The sequence below is a fragment of the Ambystoma mexicanum genome, chromosome 14 (genome assembly GCF_040938575.1).
Source record: "Ambystoma mexicanum isolate Mex_15411 chromosome 14, UKY_AmexF1_1, whole genome shotgun sequence".
Lineage (NCBI taxonomy): Eukaryota > Metazoa > Chordata > Amphibia > Caudata > Ambystomatidae > Ambystoma > Ambystoma mexicanum.
The window spans coordinates 457,113,044-457,139,242 of record NC_090940.1 but is presented as its reverse complement, the minus strand read 5'-3'; the positions used below and the strand labels follow the sequence as shown (position 1 = coordinate 457,139,242).

General features: G+C 46.5%; 1 protein-coding gene across 1 annotated transcript in view; it reads right to left on the bottom strand.

Moving 5' to 3' along the window:
* Positions 1-26,199, bottom strand: part of DICER1 (dicer 1, ribonuclease III) — a 2,611,056-nt gene that overhangs the window by 1,450,560 nt on the left and 1,134,297 nt on the right. Inside the window, exon 12 of the mRNA XM_069637684.1 lies at positions 11,551-11,683. Coding sequence (XP_069493785.1) covers positions 11,551-11,683 — 133 coding nt within the window. The remainder of the gene's footprint in view (positions 1-11,550; positions 11,684-26,199) is intronic.

The following is a 26,199-nucleotide window of genomic DNA, read 5'->3' as shown; positions in this document are numbered from 1 at the left end:
AATATCACAATTGTCAGGTATAGCCAGTGACAGTGTGTGCCCGGCAGCAGCGTGTAGCCACGTCTCTGTAATAGCTAGGATGTCTAGATTTTCATTTATGATAAAGTCTGCGATGTAAAGGATGGCGGAAGGCGTGCCTATGTCACCGTTACGTGCTGGCAAGTCAGTGTCATGGAGTGTAGGAAGTTTGGTCTTGGGAGATGGTTTGGTCTCTGGAAGATGGTGTATGTGTGAAGTTTTGCGGCATGATCTGGTGCCTAATCTTGCGTTCCTCAAGGCGAGTGTGCAAAGTTGGTTAGGGGTTGGTTTAGTTGCAAAGTGTTTGAGCCACAAGGCTGGCTTATTTAGATAGGAGTTAACGCAAGGCATGGTAGTACCGCATTTAGAAGCGTGTGGATATGTGCTATGTGAGCCGGTAGAATAGTGTGGCGCTGAGGCTGGGGGGCAGGTAACGGGTGATTGGGTGTCTGGATTGAGTGTACCGCAGATGTGTACCTTCTGCTGAGACAGGTGATGGGGGTAGTGTGCTGTCTGGTTAAAGCAGAGATAATGACAAGCAGTTGTGAAAGGTACAGTAGGTGGTGCCAGTGCATTGTGGGATGATTTTGATGAACAGTACAAAGCGCGTGGGCGCTCCTTTGAAAGACTAACGAATGCCCCGCTCCTGCACAAGGAGGATATACGGAATTGAGAAAACTACAAGAATCAAGAGGTGCTAGGGGAGGCCAGCGAGAGATGTCAAAGTGGTCATACAAGGGTCAAGCCAAAACCCCTTGCACAGTCGAAAGTCTTTTACATGCTGTGAATTGAAAAGCTAAGTGAACTGCATTGTGGACACAAACTTGAACCCGACTGAGGGATGTCCACCGAGAGTTCTTGGTATGAGCCCGATTGAGGGAGGCTGATGTTGTGAAGGGGATCGGAGCCCGGCTGAGGAGGATCCTCGGGTGAAGAGTAACCGCCCAACTTGTAGATTGATAGAAGGAACCTTTGTTGCTTGTGATACATTGGGCCCTCTGAAGCAAGAAACCTTTCATAAAAGAGACTTGGGCACAGAACGCCATGATATTGGAAAAAGGAACTGTAAACTTGGGCCAGAAAAACCTGGAAGTGTGCTGTGCTCGAGAGTCCTGCCTTGTCCCGTGCTTCAAACATGGGAAAGGGAGATCCCGACCATTACATCCAGACTTATCATTTGAGAACACTTTTCTTTCTTTGTGAACAATATCCCACACTATTCTGTAGCATAGCGGTAAGGATTGGCAATAGGTTTTTCTTGGTAAAGGCCCTTTTTATTTTACTAAACTCCACTATGACTGTATTATTATAATTTGATGGTCGTAGCTTACTCTCATCTTAGATTTAGGTTTAGATTAGGTGTTTATTTCACCCATTTTTACAGTTTAATAAACACCCTTGAACTGTGATCCCTTGTATCTGTCTTGCTATGATACCATGCCTTCCTTACAACGGCCATACAAGGAAACCAAATTGAACAAGCATATCCAGAGTAAGAACCCCACACACAAATCTTGCCTGCGGATATCGTAGGACTTGAATCTTGGTTATTGGGATCTGCTCACCAATCAATATCACTACCCCCCGCTTCTTCTCACTTCCAGAGGCAAAAACATTGTCTCAGCAACGCTCTAATGTGTAATCGCTTTTGTTTGTTTGTTTGTTTATTTGGCATAGCGCAAAAAACCAAACCCGGAAGGGTAGCTGGGCGCAGGCAGCACAAGGATACTTGAGAACTTGGTTACAAGACAAAAACGGTTATACAGATAAGATGAACGCATATACAGGCAGTACAGAAATACAGATAGAGCAGGTTGCCTAGAAACCAGTAATCTAGTTATACTCATCCGCAGTCTCTAGAATAAGTGGCGGTAAGGTGGTCAGGCTAAGTGTCGATGGATCGAATCCAGGTGAGGACTTTCCGCCTGAAGCTGGTGTAGGGTTGGTCCATTCTGAGATCAAGGGGGAGTCTGTTCCAGGTTTGAGCAGCTATGACCGGGAAGCTGGAGCCGCCCGCTGTGCTCTTTTTATATCTTGGCACCACTAATGTGTAGGCATTCGTCATTCTGGTGGGCCGGTTTGAGATTCTCTTGTTGACTCTGTTTACCAGGTAGGGGGGCGCTATGTTGTTAAGGCATTTAGAAGTAAGGGATAAGGTTTTAAGCGCAATCCTGTCTTTGATTTTTAGCCAATGGATATTCTTCCTAGCGGTGGAGATATGAACTCTGTTAGGAATGTTTAAGGCTACTCTAATAGCGTTATTTTGGGGCGTTTGGAGTTTGTCATGGATGTATTTGTTAGAACCAGCATATAGGGCATTACAGTAATCCAACTTGGATATGATAAGTGCGTTCGCTAGAGTAATGCAACTAGTTTCCGTTAGGAATGGTCTGCATGCTTGGATCAGTTTGCAGGTGTATGCAGTGGAAGATGCTAGTGAGTTGGTTTGTTTCTTGAAGGTGAGCGCTGAGTCAAGATAGACCCCGAGAGTTTTAACTGCAGGCATCACTTTGATGACATTATTGTCTATGTTAAATGAAGCATAATTAGGGTCCAATTTTTTGATGGCCAACTCCGAGCCGAGGATCAGTAACTCAGTTTTATCGTCGTTCAGGCAGAGGCCGTGAGATGCCATCCATGCCTGAATGAGGAGATATATCTTATTCACTAAGGCTGTGTCTGCCAAGAAGTTGCCCGAAAGGAGGATAAGGATCTGCGTGTCATTCGCGTAATTAGTGTAGATGACACCCAGTCTGTCCAACTTGTCGAACAAAGGCTTAGTGAAGTTGTTATACATTGTTGGAGATACACATGATCCTTGAGGGACACCACATGAAACTTGTGTGGGATCAGCAGCTGTTAGGGGGGAGAATACTTTCATTGTCCGGTTTGCCAGGAAGGATTGTACCCAGGTTATGGCATCACTTGAAAAATGAGCGGCAGAACTGAGGTGATTGCATAAAACTGTGTGATCTACCAAGTCGAAGGCCGCAGAAAGGTCAAGGAGGAGTAGCATAGCTGATTTGCCATTGTCCTTCAACTCGTCAATTTGGGTCTTGAGGTCAATCGGGGCTGTCTCGGTACCATGAAGGGGACGGAAGCCTGATTGCCGTGAGCCTAGTAAATTGTTAGCTTCTAAGTAATCCTGAATTCGAAGATACGCTACTCTGTCGATGATTTTGAGCAAGAATGGGACGGTGGTGATGGGTCTGTAGTTTGTCGGTATAGCAGGGTCAAGTGTTTGTTTTTTTAGGAGGGGGAGCACCCAGGATTGTTTTAGGTTATTAGGCACTAGGTTTGACTTAAAGGATGCATTGATGATTTTAGAGATGAAGGGGGCTAGATCTCTAGCTGCATCTTTTATGATTTGGGGAGGGCAGTTATCTCCTTTGCAGTTGGATGGTTTTAGAGATAGTATGATTTTTTCTGTCTCTAGTATGGTTATTTGTCTGAAGCTGAATGGGAGAGGAATGTTAGGCTGGTTTAGGGGCGGCTCTGATTGAGGTATGGATTCAGTTTGCAGGAGCAGGGCGGCTTTTTTATTTGCAATTTTGGTTTGGAGCAGACTCATTTTGCCCGCCAGGGCATTTTGTATATTAGTGCAACAGAGTTTATTTTTAGGGATGTTATCAGTCGGGGATATGGGTGATTCCATTTCCCGGAGGATAGAGAATAGTTCCTTGATATCTGATTTAGCCTTAGATATTCTGTTGTTAAAGGTATTCCTTTTGGTGGTTATAATTTCCTTTTTATACTGTTTGGCAAATGTGGCTAATTTGATTTTGTTCTCCACCGTGGGTGAGTGTTGCCAAATTGATTGTAACTTTCTTTTTTGAATTCTGAGGTCTTTCAGCTGTGGTGTGAACCAGTTGTTCAAATGACAGAGTTGTTTACTTTTGCGAGTTTTGGTGGGAGCAATCAAATCAAGTGCCTTAATCATCGTGCTGTTGTAAACTTCCACAAGCAGAGTAGGGTCTGTAGTATTGTCTAGATTGTCGAGGGTGGTGAGAAGGTGTGGTAGGAGTCGTTCTGCTGTGATATCTTTTTTATTTCTGGTGGGGAGAGGCGGGCCATGAGTATAGGTTTGGGTCGGATAAGGTCAAGTGAGGCGTTGAATACAATTAAGTAGTGGTCGGTCCAAGATTGTGGCAGAATGTTGGTGATGCTAATGTTACAATTCCGATCAGCAACCCAGTCTAAGGTCCTACCTTTGACGTGAGTGGGGGAGGAGACTTTTTGAGTTAAGGCATAGTCATTCAAGAGTGTAGCAACAGATAGGGCGTGTTTGTCATTACAGTCATTGAAGCCCAAGTTAAAGTCTCCCAGTAGTAGGATTTGAGCATGGTCTTTAGTGTTATTGGTTAAGATACTAGTTAGGTCATCTTCAAAGGATCCTAGTGGTCCAGGTGGTCTGTAGATGACGTGCATAGTGAGGGTAAGGTTGCATGAGAGGTGAAGTTTAGCAGTAAGGAGTTCACATGATTGAAATAGTACGTTAGTAGCTAATTTGATGGGTAGAGTGGATTTGTGGATGATGGCTAAGCCACCTCCTTTGGTGTGAGGTCTGTCAACTCTTAGTAGTTGGTAGCCATCCGGTATTGCTAGCATGATGGCCGGGCCAGCCGCCTCATGGAGCCATGTTTCGGTTATGACTAGTAGGTCTAGGTTCTCATTAGTTAAGGTGTCAGATCTCTGTAGCGTGGGCTATCATAGATCTAGCATTGACTAGTGACCCAGTTAGTGATAAGGTATTGGCTGGTGTAGTAGTAGGAGGTTGTTTATTTTTGGTTAGGGTGTCTCTTTGTGACGGTGTCTGGTTGGATGTTGTAATAGGGGCAGATTTGGTGTGTTGCAAGCGTTTGTTTGCTAGATCAATGTAACCTCTGTGATTATAGTAGGATGATGGTTCATGTAGGCTGGGCAATCTTGCCCTCAGTCTCATGTTTCTATCTTTAGGAGGGTGTGAGGCGGCAAATGCAAGTGCCATAGTGGTGAGGAGGCTCAGTACAAGGTGAAGTGTTTGGTGTGGGGATGTTTTCATAGTGGTCATAGGCAGGGAAGAGTTGGTAAGGCAACTCCAAGTTTGGACTAAGGGTGTAGGCTGGTGGCGTGTGCAAAGATGTGTGTCTAAATTAGTTATGGCAATTGGGTGGCAGGGAGGTTGAGCAATCTAGTGAGAGTCTGTATGCTGGTAGTTAGGTAGTCTAGGCGGGAGCAAGAGTGCTAAGACCTAGGTAGGCAGGCGAGCTGGGCAAGTATAAGTGGTGGCAAGCTGGCAATGCAGGTTAGCTAACGAAGGCAGTATTTCGCCTATATGCGAGAGTCACAGCGCAGCCAGAAATCACATTAAAAGCATAGTAAAAACCAGGGCAGTGTTTCACCTAGATACGAGAGTCACAGCGCAGCCAGAAATCACATTAAAAGCATAGTAAAAACCAGGGCAGTGTTTCACCTAGATGCGAGAGTCACAGCGCAGCCAGAAATCACATTGAAAGCATAGTAAAAACCAGGGCAGTGTTTCACCTAGATGCGAGAGTGTCAGCGCAGCCAGAAATCACATTGAAAGCATAGTAAAAACCAGGGCAGTGTTTCACCTAGATGTGAGAGTCACAGCGCAGCCAGAAATCACATTAAGGAACAACATGTAACTAGTGCAGTTCACGGTGAGACGTTAGTTGCAATGTTTGTTCATGCATCAACTGAGTATCAAAGGGGTTGCTAGAGATAAATATTAAGGAGGTGATTTGCTAGAGAATATGTGGCATAAAACTTGGCCTGATGATAAATAATCATTACATTCTCACGGCATGTGAGTCAACATCATAAGTCCTCAATGTCTTTTCTGCCTGCGCGAGCAAATGAGTCTCTTGTACGAAAACTATTGAAAGAGACATATCCCCCAGTTCACTTAAGATCGATTTCCTTTTCATCAGGCATGTTCCAAGTGCCCATCACAATCGGTTCCTCCCCTAGGCCCCTCCTGGAATATCTGTTACCTTATCCTGAACACCTCATATGATCCGGCCATACCAGACCCCATGTCACATCTCGATACGCTCCTTCATAGGAAATGCGCTCCCAATGCAATTCCCACTGTTAACATTTCTAAGTCAAAGCCCACCCCCACTCTTGCCCCTCTTGCCCAACAGTTAACAGTGCTCAAATAGGAGCGACAAAAATCAGACATCTCAAACTCCACAGGGGAATCGGACTTGGACGGCAATATAACACTCCAAAACCGTACCCCACCCACCCCCGCAGTAACCCAACTCTCATAGCACAACTTTAGACTGGGATTAAGAAAATCTACCCACAAGTGAAAACAGCAGCCTCAATACAGACTCAATTTCCAGCACTCCGAAAGGCAATTACTCAAGTCTTCCTAACCAGACCTTTCACCATCCTCCCCCGCCCACCTTCATCGATTTCTGTGAAGTTTCCGAATCAGGATGCAGACTCAGACCCTGCACCTTAGGCTCTCAATTGACTCAATGGTCAATTCGGCCGCAAAGCCAATTTTGCAGCGCCCAAAACTGCATCAATTAAAAAAAAAAACACAAAATCCCCCACCTACCTCCTACTTACCTTTTCGCCATCGAGGCATGATGTTACCCTGCAGCGTCGGATCCATCCCTCCTACACGGGTCGGATCCGACGCTGCAGGGTCCACTTTTTTTGTGTGTGTGTGTCCTGCCTCCAGATCTCTGGAAGTGGGGTCACCCCCGTTACCCCAAATGCAATCACCACCAAACGTTGGGAGCGGGGGACAACCCCGCTCCCCACGTTTGGTAGTGTTTACCCAAATTGGTTGTTTCCAAACAACCAAATGGTACTGGCCAATTGTACCATTCGTGAATTAGAAACAACCAATTTGGGCAATACCTCCTTCTTATCTTCCAGGTCATCACAGCATGCCTCCAAGGCATTCAATCCAGAGACCCTCTTATCTGGTGCTAAATTCCTGAAAATCTGATTTAATGGACATTAGCGGGTGCATAGCTGCAAGGGGATCAGCCCCACGGACCTGGGCCTTCGCCACCTCCCGAAGCCTGATCTTGTCAGCAGGTTGTAGCATTGTTGAAATATCTCCTTGTTTGCCCGGCTTGGGCGTTTTGGCTCCACTGAAGACGCACCGTGTCAGGGTGTGCCCCCTATTGCTAACTCAAGTCATCACACCCCAATACACAGCTCCTAGAAGGCCACACTCTGAGGCTATGGTTACTTATAACATACAGCACGCAGAGGGTACTGGCGTACTGCACTACTGCCAGCCTGCAGTCACCCAATAGGAGAGGTTGCCGTTTAGACTCACTCTAGTGCTGTTGCAGATTGGGGTGGTAAAAGATATGAAAGCTGTTGCTGTTATCACTTCACCTTAGGTTGTCATAATTATGAGACGCAGCCCATAAACCTTGTTCAGTCAGAGTCTCTGTTCACTGACTACAGAGTGCGCCAAAGGTAAGACCACCCCCACCGCCCCTCAAGCTGGGATGGCAACAGAAGTGGTAAGAACACAATGAGAGCTTAAAGGGCCCAGGCGTAGTACAGTAGACACCCCCACCTTCTTGCCTTAGGACATCCAGCCCGAGGGCTCACCCTATAATTGACCTGCAAAGTACCACCTTGCTGCACTGTGGTTACCGGCAGACACTATGCTCATGGGAAGTGCAGGCTGAACTGCACACCTACCAACTCCAGGAAGCTACTGGTCACTGCATTAGGAAGGGTTGCTGCTGATTTAGAGGCTGGCCGAGATAAAGTTATTGCACTTGTAGAATCTTTATCTGATGCGTGCAGAGTTCAGGCAGGAGACACCTCAGTAGGAACAGCCGCAATGCCAGCTGCGGTGCCAGCCTTTCCCTGTAGACGGCGTGTCAGAATGTTAGGGCCGTAGGAAGCAGGATCTTCAGCGACACAGGCAGCCCACGGGTGGCCAGGTATGTGCTTATATAAGGTTGATACCTTATCGACGAAATGCGGGTCGCGTACCCCCAGGGTTATGATCTCTTCATACGAAAGTGCCGGCATCATCCAAGGGGGCCACAGCACGCTGCTAGAATGCCCCCAGGACCACACACCTTCACCGCCACCACAGCAGCCCGTGTCCTCCAGCAGGTGGGGCGCTCACAGCGCCAGAGGCACCCCAGCATCTCAGTGAGCGAGGCAACGTCCTCCAGGTGTCTGCAACCACAGGGGGGCTCCGATCTTAACGCGGCTGGAGGGGTAGCGCCCGCTACTCTATCGAACATCAGCATCCACTGCCAAGGGAAGAGGTCCACTTCCCTTGCAGGATGACACGCACGGGGGCACCGACTAGCGGCTCATGCACAGGGAGTTCCAGTCATAGCTGCCGGAGGAACACAATGTACTGTTCGCGCTCACGTCATCGGAGGCTCTAAAGAAGATATCTTGACGAAGACGTGCCTAAGCACGCTCCCTGGGTAAGCTGTTCCCTAATCTCAGGATTTCGGAAAGGGAACAATAATAGGCTAAGGGCCTCTAAGAGCACCTACTTTGGCTTAACAGTCACTGAAAGTAGGCTACACCACTTGCACGTGGCCAAAGTAGAACTATCATAATGGTACCCGCTCTAATGGCTTCCCGATTGTGCCCCTTTGCTGGACGTTTATAAGTTTGTACTGCCACTAGGGGAACTGTCTCCAAATGATAGAAGCAAAGAGGAAAACGCCTCCTTCAAATTAAGTTGCAGTACCTCAAACAGCACTTTGTGAACTCTCAAATGAGATCCACACCTCACGTTATAAAAAAGCTAGATTCCAGAGTCCACTTTCAGGATATTGGTGATACCACATTCTTTAATCCCCCTTCATCATATCTGGGGCAGATGAGGAATCTACACATTTCTGTTTTTAGTGAAAGAACTCTACAGTGAATATCCCTAATTGCCCTCTCTGTGGTTGCACTCTCTACTAGTAGACTCCCATTTCTCCTTGCGGTTTCACAGCAATGTTTTATATTATCAGCACAGGGATTTGAATTGGCTTGCAGAACGTTAATAGATTTGAGAACAACCCTCTCTTCAACAGTCATTTTGATTCAGCCTCTTGTTCCTCAGATTTTATCTCCTTTGGCTCTAACCTCTATCTTGAACTCCCAAGGTTGGAAAAAAAATGCTTTGTCCTTCCTTTTGTCTGCCATACTGATCATACCATTCCAAGATGGGCCTCTGTTTAGTGTTGCAGGGCCATGCAAACTTGGGGAGGTATTGTATACAAGGTGTGTGAGCAACCCGCTCTGCCCTGCCTCTGGGAAATAAAGAGTTTGTACCCCCGCTCTGATGCAGCTATCTATCACAGTAGAAGCTGCAGAGGTGGTCTTCCAGAAAAGCTGTCGAGCAAAACGAAACTCTCAACCCAAGCCGATGACCGGAAAAGGTTTCAGCATCCTTTGGGGAGGTATAATGCTCTACTGTTGAACATCTCCGCCTCCATGGTTTTCTGCTACATCTAGCCGATAGATCAGGTAATCCACCAACTCCGAACATGTGTTCCGGTCTGCAAACCACAGACTGCACTATGCAACCCACGCTGCCACCACATACTCCAAAGGGCACTACTGCGTATGGCCTTGCCACCGAAGAGAAACTTGGGATCTGATATCAACCCTACATGCATCATTGGAGCGACTGCGGGATACTGTAAGAGTTCACCAAGGCTCCCCTCTAATGGGGGAGTTCTGTAGAGAGTTGGGACACTGCATGACTACAGGAATGGGAGGCTTGTCTTGGGTACAGAACAGAAGCAGCGATCTTCAGCTCAACCAGCTCTGCCCTCTCTCCAACAGACATTGTAATGTCTGCTGTGATTGTTCTTGACTTTGTACCAGCAGACCTTTGGCGCCATTTAATACTAGAGGCTTTCTTGAGACATGCATCTGTGTGACTAATCGCGCAGGGATGAGCAGCAACGTTTCTTGGGGTGCCAGGGTCTTTTGAAGCTTTCAAACCAGTTGTTACAAATGGGTTCTGGGAAGGCAGCACTTATCTGCCAGCTCCAGCGTATCTTGGGAAGTCTGGGGTCCTTGGACAATAGTCACAGCTCCACTGTGCAGCTGGTTTTAGCAAGTTGCAGAAGCAGGGCTTATTCAGTGTTGCAACATCTTGTTTTTCAAGACTGGTGGAAAGGTTCGACAAAGTAATGTAGCAGTCTCTCCTAGCTCATACTGCAATTTCAGAAGCAGAGTGCAATCTCTACTTCCAATTAAGATGCTCCTTCCTTGACAAATTCTCAAATGTAGATTTCCCTCTCAAATTCCAGACATAATTTATATGTCCAGGTCTGATCTTGGGTTATCCTGTCCTAATCCTTCCGATTTAGGCAATAGCCATGACCATATATGGCTCCATCCAATTCCTTTCAAACAAAGGGAGCAGGGTTTAGATGAGAAACTCAGTGGAGCATCAGACTAGAACCACATTTGGGTACTTGTGTCACCAACCAATATGAGCTATAGCAAACTGTGCAAGACAGTTCAAAGAAAGATAGGGCACCTCTGGGGCACCACAACCCAGCCCAATTGTGTCTTAGGGGATCGTAAGAGTTACCTCTCGGATACATGGGCAAAAGGATCAGTAAATCAGACAGGAAGAAAAGCACAGGGCCTGTTGCCAAACTTTCAGCCACTGGAGACATCATGCACATCCATATTAGAAAAGCTGTGCCACAGAGTAAGTCAGGGCTCCACACTCTCGCCATTACTTTTAAACTTATATCTGCTACATTTAATTAAGTTAATCAAGCAATTGGCGGTAGCAATGTTTAACTATGTAGATAACAGCTAATTGCCATTTGAGTTAAGACCAAACGGCACATTTTCAATAAACAACCTAACTCATGCTGATGAGCAACAAGTGGATGTGTACAAAAGGTCTCAAAACAACACTTCCAAAACAAACAAAAACCATTGCAGGAGGTCCATTTACACAATGGCCAGATCTTTGGCCAACCTCTATGCACAAGTCCCCTGAACCACCAAATGTAGTTTGGAATTTGCATGTATTAATTAATTCAGAATTATCATTTGCAACTGCTACAGAATGTAGAGGGTTCTTATGTTCCTTCTGTTTCATCTAAGAGTTCATGTTGTTGTCTGCACTTTCCATACTACAATTGCTGATGGAAGAATAGCACATCGGGTTGAAGATCATCTGCTCTTATAAACTGTTCACATAAAATCCTCCCTCGAAGATCAAGCATTGCAAGATTCAAACAGATGCCCTACGCAGGAAATAGTGATCCAGTGTAAACACGTTTTCTGTTCTTGCAACCAGACATTGGAACTCCTTGCCTCGCCACCTCAAAATTATGGAGGATCTGGCTAAATTTAGAGGGTTCATAAAAACATTCCCTTTTCAGAATATTCGCCTGCTGTGTTCACTATATGTTTTATATTGGAGGCAAGAAACCACTTTCTTCATATGTCACACACTTAAATACATAGTAATAAAGCAAAACCAAACTTTCCACCAATTGGGTCCTATAAGAGGCGCATGCAGCATATCTACAAACTTACCACAATTGGTGTTCGAAGGGGTGAATTGATTGGCAGGAAAAGAGTTGAGAAAAAAGTACCATTAGGCAGTTGGCGAGTTTTACATTTCGGAGCAAGGTGCGTGAAAGGGTCACTTGGTAATCTAGCACAATATCTATTAATGGAAAACAAAAACAACATACATATTTAACAATTAATTTGAGGTATTTATATGATTTCAAAGACAGTTACAACATTCTCCCTAATTGAAAAGTAGATATGGCAATAATTCACAAAAGCTTAAATCTAGTTGCATTAAACTCTACACACATTTTAAGAGATCTCTCCTACCCCCACTTCATTTAGACTATGCATTGTTGGTTTATAAATATATATATTTTTTCTTGGTCAATACTTTACACCGGCAGCATGCTATCAAAATACATAATAATAAGCAATTATACAGGCAATTATCAAAGACGGTAACATAAAACATTACAATGATTTATATATATATTTATAAACTTAAAGCACAAGCAGGCCATACACATAATGAGAGAAAACACAGTGGCCTGAAATACAGAATGTTGAAGGGATACAAAGTGTTAAGAGTGGTGATCATGAATGCAAATTCTATTTGCATTGAATCCATTACATTGGGGTGTCTGATATTGCTATAGTTTATAAAGTTATAGTTGCAGAGAAGCCAGATAAACAGAAATGAATAATCATCATTTAAGAAAATGGTATCCAGTCTTAATATTCAAGCAAATGGTTCACAAATAGAAAAATCAATGTCATAATCGGTTTTCGTGTTCAAACAATGCTCCGTTACCTCTCTAGATCGTTAAACTTCATAATATTTAACTATACATCAAATCAAACTTTGGCTTAAAATTAAAAGTTTAAAATGACTTCCTGAAATGACATTTTACTCTCTCCTTATATTCTTGTCAAAAATGTCCAAAGATTCCTTTAATAAATCATTTTATTTCGGCCATAAAAGTACATCATGACACAAATAAGACACCAGCAATAATAACAATGACACATTAAAAATCGATCCTTATTTTCCATGGTGATCCCTTCACCTAAACGGGGTAGGCCAGCAATCTCCTCACTTACTACAGTGATATGGGAATTACCCATTATCTCATTTCCCTAAGCGACAGAGTTTGCACCAGTGAGCACAGGCCAGTATGACCTTGTTTTCCAGTTGAGTGCCCACTTTTTCCCCCCAGATGGGCTCAAAATTTCGATCACAGTGTTAGGTGGAGGTGACATCTAATGAAGTCGAATATATTTTTCACCACACTCGGCTCCCTGAAGCCAATTTGCACATAGACATAGGCACTATCCCACTGGCAAGGCAGCCTAGTGCACCTTAAAATCTTCTCCAGTGTGACGAAAGAGGCAGCCTTGTGCAACCCGGACCCAGTGAGTACCCTTATTCCCCAGAGCTTCCTTGGGTCCGTAGTTATTAGGGAACAGTCTAGGGACCCTATGTGGATATACTGACCCTCCCCTTTAGGGTGCTTCCACCTTTCTGGAGTTGAGAACATGATTGGGAGCTAGACTAAATGGTGCATGCCCAACTTCAGTAGATGACTTTCCCATGGTGTTGGATTTAGGGCCGCCTTCTGTTCTCCTGGTGGGGGTCTGTGAGGGTGAAAGTGGGATAGTCTTTTGTGGGTTTGAGGTAGATTCTAGCCCACTTGGGGGTCATAGATGCTTAGGGCACTTTGTCAGACAAGGCACTTGCAGCTTCACGGCTTTCGGTGCTACTGCTAGTGAAACCCAGTCTACCCGAGTTTGTGATGTGCATTATTACTGCCTCTTCTCCCTCTCTCATCCCGGATAGTCTGACAGCAATCCAGGAGTGGTGCACCGCCAATGATCTCTGCCTGAATGCAAGCAAGACTGAGATCCTCCTCAGAGGCACATCCACACCCCTCTTTCCCACCACACTCTAGCCGGCTGCCCTGGGCCTTCGTCCTGCTCCCACCTCCGAAACTAATAACCTCGGGATTGTATTTGACACCTCTTTCTCCTTCCCTCCTCATATTTCTGACGTCTCTAAGAAGTCGAACTATCAACTGCACCTCCTCAGAGGTATTCTTCCTTTCCTCTCCTTCCCCCAAAAGCTCACTGTATCAATAGCTCTGGTTCTCTCTAGGATGGACTACTGTAACAGCCTCCTTTTAAATCTGCCTGCCTCTACTCTCCGAGTATTGATACCAGGATGACAACCGCCAATGACCCTGGAAAGTTCGATCTGCGTGAGCATGTTTGCAGGGTCACTGGTGGTCGTCCCACAAAAGGCCCCCCCCCCTTCCAGACCGCCCCCCTGAGGTGCGCTGTCTTGTGTTCTGATCAGGGAGTGTTTGTCCCCACAGACTGCCATCAATGTGGACAGCCTTCCCCCAAACTAGTTGTAGCAGACTTAGGGGTATCAGCAGTGCCAATGATGTTAATGTTGTTCCCCAGAAGCTGGGAAATAGTCAGACCAGCGGGTCATTTGATGGTCATGCTGATCATGGTGGTGTCTGTAGTGACCACGGGAATACCATTGCCATGGTGATTGAGGTTTCCTGTCGCCACAAGTGGGCAAAGTCTCTCCGGGGCAAGGGGCATTTTGCTGTATTGTTCCACAGGCTGTGTTTGGATAACTGCAGTCTTGGCGTGACAGGGAACGTCCATATCCATGTTGCTGGAGCCTTGGACATTGTTGTTCACTGTGGTGGTTTGCTCAGGGTCTTTACCCCCCCCCCCCCCACCACACACACCCACCTCCCAGGGGTCCATGCTTACAGGGACATTTGTGGAGCCAAGGAACTGGTGAATTTGGTCAATTAGACTGTGAGCCTATCCCACCGTTTTAAAAAAGGATATTAGGCCTCGGTTTAGCTACACCTAGAAATTGATGTGGGAGGAGGCAGTAAGAATTTTCCTCCTGACAGTTAGAATCTTCTGTTTGGGTGAGGCTGAAGGCATGGTGGGCAAGACTGAGGGCAGAGTTACTAGATGTTGGAAGGGGCATTGGAGTAAAGCTTGTTAAAGTGTTAAAGTCAGTGGAGAACATTTTTTAAACTTCAAACTCTTGATTGAATTGAGCCCTTTCAGGCATACAAACGTATGGCTGCCACAAAGTTACAGTGATGTGGTAACACCCCCCTCCGCCTGACTGCACACCTAATTATAGGGGGATCAGGAGACGATCATCAATCCTTCGGCATACAGAGTCCTCTTATCTTCCCTCTCATCTGGTAAACCTGTTCCACAGTGCAGCACAACAGAGCCCAGCACAACAGAGCCCCCGACAGCTGCATCTGTTGATGAGGCCCAGCAACCTCCCGGCGCAGGCGACGATCACCATGCAGGAACAATCACCTGCGCCTTTAAACCCTGAAGGCTTTTCACCCTTGCAGGGGATACCAGGCCCTTTTCAAAGCAGGAAAGTGCAGTTAAGCAGGTGGGCTGTGCTTAGTGGCAGGAGCGGCTGCTCCTCCTGGAATATGCAGGAACACTGACCGTGCCCTTAACCCCCAAAGGCTTCGCTCCTTATGGGGAATACCAGGCCCTTTTCAAAGCAGGTGGGCGGGGCTCATCCTGGACCCTGTTGGAACCATCACCCATGCCCTAAAACCCAGCGGGCTTCGCCCTCGGGGGGAATACCAGGCAAGGTAGGTGTGCTGGGCTTAGCGGCAGCAGCAGGCTGCTCCTCCTGGACCCCGGAAGACTAATCACCCGCGCCCTCAACCCCTGCAGGCTTCCAAAGATTCCTCTGTCAGTTAACAAGCCCTTCTGTAAGTTTCTAGTCTTGATTTTCGCAACCTTTCTTTACAAGAGCTTTCTGTTTCAATTGTTATATGCTAGACTTCTTGCACCCAAACTGAACACACGCTGAGCAAACGGAAATTACATTTTATATACCAATGTGATTTGTGTTATGTGATTTGCGATGAATCTAGCAATGTCACCGCTATTTGCCCTGGGACAATCTCTCCCCATGTGGCCATGGAAGGGCAGCGGCTACCTGATCCTGACCATGGGGGTGAATGCCAGAGGGAGGACCATGTGGGGCGAGCCAATCCTAATGCGAGTAAGGTGGACTCCCTCTAGATGGAATGCAGTATTCCCGCCAGTCAAAGGACCTTAAACCACCGTCCTATAACCCTAAGAACAATCCCTTCCCTAACAGACTCTTGATTGAACCCCTCTTACCATTCCCCTAAAAAGTACTGGGACGAGTAAAAATAAGAGTCGCCTCAATGAAGATCACTTTCTCAGTACTGTGACAAGGGAGAGTAATGGATGAACAATGCTCGCTTCTAATAGGAACCACTGTCAGCAGTCTAGTCTCTTTCCAACAAATGAGACGAGAAAGAGGCGAGGAGCCATAATGATCACTCCTATTGAGAACCAGTAGCAGCGGTCTAGTCTTTCCAAAAATCCTATTGGACAGAGCCTTTATAAAAGCAAGGAAAGACTCGGGAAGTGTGAGACAAGCCCTCCTGGGCCAACAATGTGGAAGGAGTGAAGCCACTCCAGAGAAGCCAGAAGAGGAAAGACCAGGACACTTACTTGGGAGGCAGTGGAATCCCTGACAGAGGCAAGGAGAAGAGACTGGCCCAGCAGAATGAGGAGAGAATGGCCCAGGAGAAAAAGCTGCCCAGCTGACCAGGAGAGCTGGGGCTCACAGTCTGCTGAACCTGCACAGACCTCAGGTGAGACTGGTCCAGCAAAGGGAGAGCTAGCCAGCTAGCTGAGGGGGAGAGGAGAGCTGGGCTTCAGTCTACAGAGTTCAACAGGCTGGCAGGAGAGTTGGTCTCCTTACCCTGCAGGGGTGAGGCCCATTAGAGTCTACGGCGAGACAGAAAGGGAGAACAGCAGGAGCGGAGAGAGCTGCAGACGATTGTCTGCCTGCCAGTCGGTAACACAGCTAAACACCAACCTGGGGGGAGATGTGCTGCAGCAGAGAGCAGAGATGCCGACCCAACCGCACCAATGCAATGAGGAGGTTGCCAGAGGTTCAACACTAGCAAGTGAAATGCACATCGAGAAGAAAAGCATGGTGGCAAGACTGCTTAGCCGGGCACCCACCAAGCCAATTCTACGAAGCAGACGTTGAAGAGGCGAAGCTGAAGGCACCCGGTAAGACCAGGGGAAGCATATGGGTCACTGGGTGGCCAGTGCACTGACACTGCTACTTAAAATAGAATGAAAGGAAAGGTGATATACATGTGGGGAAGCTCATAATTGGTGAGAAATGCAAAATACATGAAAAGACAAAGCCTGTGAGAGACCAAGGGAAGAAAATATCCTGCATGGCCTTGTGAACTGTTAGGCAGAATTATATGCAGTACCCTTTGGGAACACCACACACAATTGGGACTACAAGTGACAGTACAAATTAACCTTTGGTACAAGCCTGTACTACACAGTAAAGTGGTAGCGATGCTTGAGCAGCCAGACTTATCTCAAGAGTAAGTGAGCAGTATCAATAGTTACACAAAGGACAGCAATTACTATGATTCAAACAAACACTGACTCAAGGTTTCTGAGTAAAAGAATATACATTTATTTACCCATCAGTTATAAAAGATTTCACTATCATCAAGCAGTTGAAAATCACAATCTTAATACACTACACCACACCCAATAGATTCTGGACAAGTGAGGCTCAAAATGAAGTGTGAGCAAAATGGCACTCCAGTAATTTAAAAGGGAGGGAAATACAAAGTTAGACAGAAATTGAGCAGCACCAACAAGTAAGTAAGCAGGGCAATCTAGAAAAAGGAACTACAGTCAGGAAATCAAATCAAGGGGCCTGAGTCTTTGCAGAAGATCACCCACTTCAGGGTAGTTCGCAGTTACGTCTTTGCCAAGAGTGCAGAACGAAGTTGGTTGGACGAAAAGTTACTTTAAAGAATACAGAAGGACAAGCCCTCGGATTGGCAAAAGATTTCACACACTTTCACCGCGGTTGGACGAAACGAACAACCGGGTTAGCACAGTACCTTTAGAGCAGAAGAATGCTGTAGCTGAGTCAGACATTCCTGGCAGGTCCTGCAGGCTCATGGTTCCTGAAGCGACTGACTGACAAGAAGGAGGAAGACTGGAGGGTCCTGCACTGCCCAGGGAAGAAACCAGCAGCGGAGCAAAGCGACGAATAAAAGGTGCGCTCCTCAAAACCCAAGCAGGGTCCGATCCTCCTGGCTATCCGGTTCACTGTAGCTGTGCACAGCAAATTCGACCAGAGGAGGGTGGCCTGGCTTGCAGTTTGGCAAACTGGTTGTTCCCACCAGCTCAAGCGGAGAAGATTTCTTGAGATCTTCCCTGTCGTCGAAGTTGGAGATTCGGACCCGCAGCAGGGCTTCACCGGGAGGTTCAGTCATGGTAGCGGTCTTCTTCTGTCAGCTTCTCTTCGTTTCTCTCGATCCAGTGGCGACTCTGCCTTTTCAGTCCCAGAGACCTGCTTTTTATGCAGTTTTCCCCCCCATCACACAGCCTGGGTGTCAATCACACAGCAGGGTGGCTGTCCTGGCGGGACAGTCACCTAGCCAATCAAAAAGGAGTGTGATTTGGGTGACCAAGGGAACCCATGGCAGGGGTTCTAAAACCCCTCCCTCACATCCTGCCTACCCAGACTTTCAGGCGCCTAAGGAGGGCTTCTGTGCAGAAGCCCGCCAAAGGTCGGCGAACAAAGGGACCAAACCTGTTTTGGTGCGCAGCGTAAAACACGAGAAAGACCTTTACAAAAAGAAATGGTGACTAAACCCAGCTGGAACCGTATAAAAACCTATATGGTCTGGCGGGTTTAAGTTCGAGGCATCCAAGATAGCCTAAAACAATACCAAGGCTATATAAAATAACCACGGTCGGAAAAATAGGGTAGTTACCACTGCCACCAGCCAAATCTTAATGAAAAGGGAACGAAATAATGTTCCATGAGAGACAGACAAAAAGGGATAACTATTAACCCTTTCCAGTACTCTATGTAAGATAGTTTGTACTGGGTCTGTGGTTTTAAAAAGACTAATCAAGTCAGTGGCAACTTTACATGTTCTGGGAGACAGTAGTCAGTCCCAGAAAATTGAGTCTGAGTTGGGAAGTCTAAAAAGACAACCCTGTCTTACTGCACTGAAGGTGCTGTGTAACACACTGTAAAAGGATGATGCCTATGGAGTAGGTGAAGCTCCACAGTCTACGAACACAAAAATGTTAAACACACACAGCAAAACACATGTAAGAGTGGGAAAAAAGGCTCACACTCTTACCAGGTGAAATAAATTAATCCTAGAAATCCAGCAAAGCTGCTGAGGGACTCAGTAGGTAAGGGGAATTAGCCATTCTGGAGAATTCTCCCTAACATGAACTTTTGTCAAAACAAGTGATGGTGTTGAGCAGGTTAGTGAACCCAGCCTGTCAAAAATCAGGGGAAGGGAGTCATCCCCCCCCACGAAACTACAATGCGTTGAATGATTTAGATATAAAAATCCTGGCAGGATACCAGGTGGAGACAAATGTGTCTGTAGTATGAACTGTGAAAAGAAAAAGCCATTATGAACAATAATGTGGCTCAAGGGAAAATCATGTCTTCGAAACCTTGAGCTATGGTTGTGACGTATTAACAGAAAGATGTAAAGGAAAACAACATTGTGAACAAAAGTGTATAAAGAGAAGGAAAGGTCCCTGGGGAGAAAGGTGCCTTGGAAACTAGAAATAACGAGAAACCTTGAGGAAGGGTGCAAGATCCTCAAGCTATGTCCACACTCTAAGGTATGAAAGGAAAACCTCTTGGAAACTTGATGATTCTTTTGAAAATGAGTTTAAATGCAAAGAACCTAGGGAAGGAGTTTCTCCCTAGAAATGTCAACCTTTGTCCATTTTACCTTTTTGTTGGGATTTTGAACTCTTATGTTGAACAAGCTACCATACACGCTCAATCTATCAAACACTCCTCAGACATCCGTCTCCTCCTTGAAGACCTTGACATCCTTGATCTTACCGAGACGTGGTTCAAGACCATCTGCGTCACTGCGTTTGATACTTCTCCCCATGGGCTACAAGATCCTGTCCAATCCAATGCGCCCTCCCGGCATGGCGGCTGAGCAGCTCTGATCTTCCCTGAGTGGGCCACTGCCTCCATCATCCCCACTCAAACCTACTCATCCTTTGAAAGCCTAGTCTGCAGGCTATTTGTCTCGCCTACCTTCTCTCTTACTCTTGGCTACCATCTACACGTCCCCTGGACCAGCCACCCTCTTCCTCTTAGAATGGGCATACCAGTCCTCCTCTTTTCTTGCCTCCTCCCCAAACATATCTTCCTTGGGGACTTTAACATCCATCTCGACTCTCTGGATGTAGCTACTATACTCTTTCGCAACCTCTGCGACTCTCTTTCCTTCAGTATCCTTCCTTCTGGCTCAATCCACTCTGCCGGACACACACCCTCCAACCCTATTACTACCCCTCTCTCCTGGTCGGACCACTCTCTCCTCTCTTCCCACTTTGAACTCCCGGGACCCCTGATGATGCCTCCGCCCGCAATGCCAGTTTCCTTCTCAGTCATTCGACAAAATGTCAGTCATTTGCCTCTTCTTTCAACCCTCCTCTGGCCCCCTTCATTGTACTCTCCTTCTGACTCTGTTCTAGCTAACCTCCATCTCTATCTTCAACACCCTAGACATCCTTGCCCCCGTCATGAGGATCTGCATGAAGCTTGCCCCCAAATGCAACTCTTGGTATGATTCTGACTTGGCAGCTTTGAAATGCAAGTGCAAAGCTGCAGAGCTTAATTGGCAGGCATCTAGCTCATCCTCTGATCAAAGACAATATTGTCTCACCATATGCTCCAAGAAGAGGGCTCATGTCAAGCCTGCATTTTTGGAGCCACCAATAACATGGCTGAGCTCTTAAAAATGTGCAAGGAACTAGCCAAGTGTACTGCAGTCTCCGCCTCTCCTCCTTCCTTCCAGGCCTTTTACTGCACTGGCCGCCCACTACTCCTCCAAAACTCTGGACATCCTGTCCTCTCATCTACTCCCACCCACAACTCCCCTTTCTCTTGCCTCCCTTGTCCCCCATACTCTCCTCCTTCGCTTCCATTGCAGCAGACAAAATCTCGAGTTGTCTGCTCTATGAAAGTCGTCTCTAAACAGGTGCTCCCCTGCTCCTCCAGAACCATCAAAGACAACATTGCCTCTCCTGCTCCAGCCTTGGGTGTCCTCTGCAATCACTCCTTTGCCACTGGCTCCTTCCCTCAATCCCTTAAGCACTCTCCTGTGCACCCTCTCCTAAAAAAGCTGTCTGCTGACCATTCATGCTCAGTTAACTATTGCCCTATCTCCATCACCCCTTCTTTGGGCAAACTCATGGAGAAGCTGGTCATCCCCCAACTGACCCTCCACACAGAAATGGCTGGCTGTCTCCATGACCAAGAGTTTGGTTTCAGGGCATCCAGAAGCACAGAAACTGTTCTCCTGAACACCAGTGAAGACCTACTCTCCAACCTGGACTCAAACGCTCCCTCTGTTCTGAGCCTCCTCAATCTTTCTTATGCCTTTGACACAGTCAACCACTCCATCCTCAAACATTCTCCTTGATGCCCTAGGCATCACTGACAGTGCACTGACGTGGCTGACCTCCTTCCTTTCAAACAGACCCACCCAAGTGCAAATGGGCCTTTTTTCTCCTCCACCTCACTCTCTACCTATGGAATCCCTCAGGGCTCTATCCTATTGCCATGGCCCTTCAACATCAACCTGGCCCCTCTGGCCCATTTGATCTCGACCTTCTCCCATCATTTCCAGTGTTATGCTCTCCTTCAAGCTGCCATCCTCTAGCTCCTCCCTCATACCCGACTGCCTGACTGCTAGCCATGCATGGTGCTCTGCCGATCTCTGCCTTAATGCCAGTAAAACGAAGATCCTTTGCATTGGGAGGCCGGCTCCTCGCCCCCCCGCCCTCGGGCCAGCCTACTTGGGTCCCCTCCCCTCACCCACGTGAAGCAAAAAACCTTGTGATCATCTTGGACTCTTCCCTCTCTTTATCTCCACACATCACGGCCCTTGCCAAAAAGTCTAACTTTCAGCTCCACCTCCTGAAGGGCATTCTACCTTTCCTCACCTTCCCCCAGAAGCTCAGCGTCTCCAGAGCCCTGGTTCTCCCTAGGCTTGGCTACTGCAAGAGCCTCTTTTTCAATCTGCCTCTGTCTGCCCTTTGCCCCCCTTTGACTCATCCAGAGTAGGACTGCAAGACTTATCCTTGGCCTCAGGACCAGGGACCGCATCTCTGCAGCCCTAAAGTCTCTCCACTGGCTCCCGGTGACCACAAGGATCAACTTCAAGACCCTTTGCATCATCCACAAGGCTGTCTGGGGCCTGGGACCTCTCTACATCCAGTTTTCCCTCTTTAATACCTCCCTGCCAGAGTCCTTCGGTGCTCTGGCTCTAACTCTCCACAGGGCAAATGTTTCTCTAAGCAGAGAGCGGGAGGTAGATCCCTTTTACTCGGCTGGTTCCTCCCATTGAAAGGGCCTGCCTGCCCCCTCAGACTTAGACTTGAGCCAGATCTTAAGTTCCGGCAACTTCTCAAGACTTTCCTCTTCTCCTCTTCCTTCCCTCTCCCCCTCTCGAGCTAATGTTCCCTCTGCCGCTGCAACTGGGGCTTGGTCCCTTCAGAGCCATACAGGGGCCAGACCACCCCCAACCAGTCCCCCCCAGCATTCTTTGCCAGCACTTGCCCTCAGGCCCCCCCCTTCCGACTAGCCCTCACCTGGTCCTCCCTGTCCACACTACTCATCCTCCCTTTCCCTCCCTTTCCCCTGGCACTTGCCACTGCGCCCCCCCAACCCCCAACACAGGCACTTGCCCACCTCCCTCCCTTTGGGCACCCCACTCCTGCACTTCTCCCTCTATCCCTCCCTTTGCACTTACCACCTTGTCTTGCACTTGCATGGTATGATTGTCACAACTTCTTTCCCAACTTGTCTTGTGGCGCCTGAAAACACTTGTGTGTAGGCGCCACACAAATGGTAAGGGAAGAGAAATCCAGGGGAAGGGAACTACCCCCTGGAACAAGAAACTATCCTGTTGGACCTTTTGGTTTGGAGTTACGCATTTTCCTTTTTCAACATTTATAAAACAAGCAAGGCCAAAGACATTACCCTTTTCACCTTAGAGTTTATTTTGTTAGAGTGCGACGGCCAGAATAGAACTTGCACATGGGACGGTTTTATTTTAGACACTGACTTTTGACATATCCTTAGTTTTGTTTTTTGATAGAGAAACACCGCTAGAGCAGGGACAGAGGGGGATTTTCCCAACCCCCTTTTCTTTAATAAAAGTCTTTAGCCAAAACATGAACCCCTAGTGTCCAAGTCTCATTCCTAGCTCCTCACAGATTGTTAAGACAGTGTTGAAGCAAGATGAATCGACTCATCTGTTGTGGGCTTATTTAAATGATATCATGGTTACATTACATTTGTATTAATTTATGTTTTTGCAGAGGATAAACACTGGAAGGCAAGGTCTGGTGACTAAACCGGGTATGGGTTGATTCTTAACATTTCCTAGACATCTACCTGATTTATTTACCAAATTGCTTGACGTTTCAATTTGCATCTGTATATTTTGATCTATATACATTTTAAAATCAATGCATTTCAATGGAGAGCAAATTATTTTACTCTGTGTGTTTTTAATGACATTTTACCAAAACTGCATTTGTTGGTCACTTAATTTAACTGTTAAGATTGCCTTCTTAATTTGCCCCCGTAGTGTAGAAGAAGAATTCTACCCTACAATGTAACCCTGTGTCTGGATACAAGTAAACCAACAACAGGGATCAATTTGTTTGGAAGAATGGACCCCAAAAACGTGTGGCAGCAGACTCCCTCGTGTGCGACAGTGTTCCAGTTGACACAATTAATGCTTTTTATGCCGACTTCACAAGGACCAGAAAACAGCTGTTACAATACACAAGAAACTAGAATCCTTAATACTCACACAACGTGAAACGAAAAGCAGAAACATAAATAAGGACAGACACTCTTACCATGGGATTGATAGCAAGTATTCCATAGACAACCAATGCTCCAGTAAGACCGCCAGGTATAGGGGTGTAGGGCTATTCCCGCCGGCACGCGTATGCCTAAGGGTCGGAATTACAATACCCGACGAAACCATGACGCTCCGACCTCAGCCCCTGATTGTACCACGGCAGTCTCAAGTCCATACCGGGGAAGAGGAGAGGAGTAGTGCACTGGCAGTCTAGTTGAGGAGGAATGGTCACGTGGATCCCAAGAAACAGGAGGCAATCCTATGCAGTCCACGGGGATGAGTTATAAACAACGTTGATCAAACGAGAGGCAATAGCAATCCATAAGGCAGTCCAGGTCGGTAGCTGAAGGAATTCCACAGGACAAAACATGAGGCAAAGCAATCCAGGAGGAATTCCGATTCGGCAACGGGAGGTATAGATGATCAAAAGCGTGAGGCAAATGGTAGTTTCCTGGGTGCGGTCCGGTTTGGCAACAAGAAGCAGCGGAGCGGAACGGGAATAGTTCCGTGTGTAAGCTGGAAGGATGAAAGGAGCAGGAAGGCAACAGGTAAGGGGAATAGCACAGACAGGAGGAGGGAGATCAATGGAGATTCCAATCACGGAGGCCGTAACTTCGAGGAAACTACAAGTGCGAGGTTGAAGCAGGGGCAAAAAGTAGTGATGCAGAGACAGGAAGGCAAGAATCCAAAATAGCAGGCAAAACAAGGAATATCACAGGATACGTAGCAGACTCCAAATTCAAATCAGAAGCAACAAGTTTGCTGCAGGCTAGAGTTTATCTAGCTGCGGTCACATGACCTAAAGGTGCGGCTGACATGGTGCGGGCCAACGTCCCTGCCCTAATCTTCATGGCAACCGCCAACGCAACAACACAGAGGGACGAGGTTTTACCAATTTCTTGTGGCCTTGAAGTAACCCTCTTTTACGAGGAATCCGAAGGGATCGTGAGCGCTGACACCATGTACAGTGTCCCTGTTGTGTCTGAGACGATGGGGAGGGAGCCAGCCTAGTTCGACTCCTGTTGATCCCGGACCGATTCCTGACATTAACCTATACATACATTCTATTATACATGGAGATGTGGGGTAAGAGGGTACAAGAAACAAAATACAGGAATACAGTTCAGAAAGAGATGTAACTAACACGCAAGCATAGCCAACTGTCGGAGAATTCCACACGTCTTAAATTCAGGGTCAGAATTTCAAGTTGCAAGCCATAAAAAGGTCACTCCCCACCTGAGTTCTAGAGATAGACAGCACACCATTCCTTACTCACCAATAGTCAATTATCACTTTTTGAGCCCTGTTAAATTCATACACGGTCCAGAGGAGAAAGGGTACACAGGGAGCATTACAACTATTAATTTCACACTTTAGAAAGCATATTCGGTCATGAAACATGGGTAGAATACCCAAGATCAAGCAATTGTCTGTTTCAGTCAATAGCATTTCATCTTTTCATCTGCCTATGTACAAATTAACAAGGAGGGAGAATGCTAGTTTTCAGTAAGGGGTTGGGGGTGCGTGTAATTGAACACATCATTTTGCCCTACCTACAGAATAAGATCCAGAACTGCCATGCATTTAGAGACAAATGTATCAGCCCTTTACCAATTCAGTCACAGTCCTACATAGCCATGATCTACCAAATTCTGGTGCTTCAGAGGGATGTATGTGTAACAACCTTTAAAATCCCCACCTTTGCTGATATCTCATCATGGACTGCAACAACCATCTTGATTATCTTCTTCACAGCCCCTCTCATAAGGTTCTGGTATTGGAGCTTCTAAGATCATATGTGCAAGGGAACATCAAGCCTACAACTGTTCAATGTGTGCCATTTTCTGCTATTTTGACCTTATGCATCCTTGCTAGTTCATAGCACTCTATTTAGAGTGTAATAATTGGTTTTAACAAGTGATGGGACCGCCACTAACCATGCTATACAACCAGACCCCCTTCTCCATGTTCATTTTCAAATTATGCCCTTGGTTTGCAAAGCAGAATTCACTCAAAAATCTGAAGTCTAGTACCAACTTTTAGTAATTTGATGGCATGTAGTGCCATCCGTTTAGCTTTCCAAACCATTTCTTTTTAAACTTAATTTTGTTATTGCCATTTATCTTAAAATTACTAATCTTCATGAAGCCCTTCTCCAGTAAGGACACAATGCAAGCAGAATATTGTATATTTTATGATCTTACGAAAGCAAAAGTAATAGCCATCTTTCACCTCCCACAAATATTTTACTTTTCCCATGCTGCAATAAATTGCTTATTCGTATGATCCCACAGAAGCCTCTGTCTTCCATTAGAATGCCACACACCCACTCATAATGAGGGGATGATACCAGAGGGCATTGGGAAGGGTAGGAAATCAAAGCCAGACACAAAGTAGTCATGTTACTGGTTAAAGACTTTTATTCAAAAGAAATGGATTGGTATAATGCCTTTCTGACCCTATTCTTAAGAGGAGTTTCTATACCTAAAAGCCAGAAACTAAGGATCTGTCTTTGTGGGAGCTGGGGGTGGGGTTGTGAGGGTGTCCCCCCGGACACTCTTCCAGGACCGACACCTGCTCATTGAAAGGCATGTGTTTAGTTTCATTAGTGAAAGCTTGCGCTTAT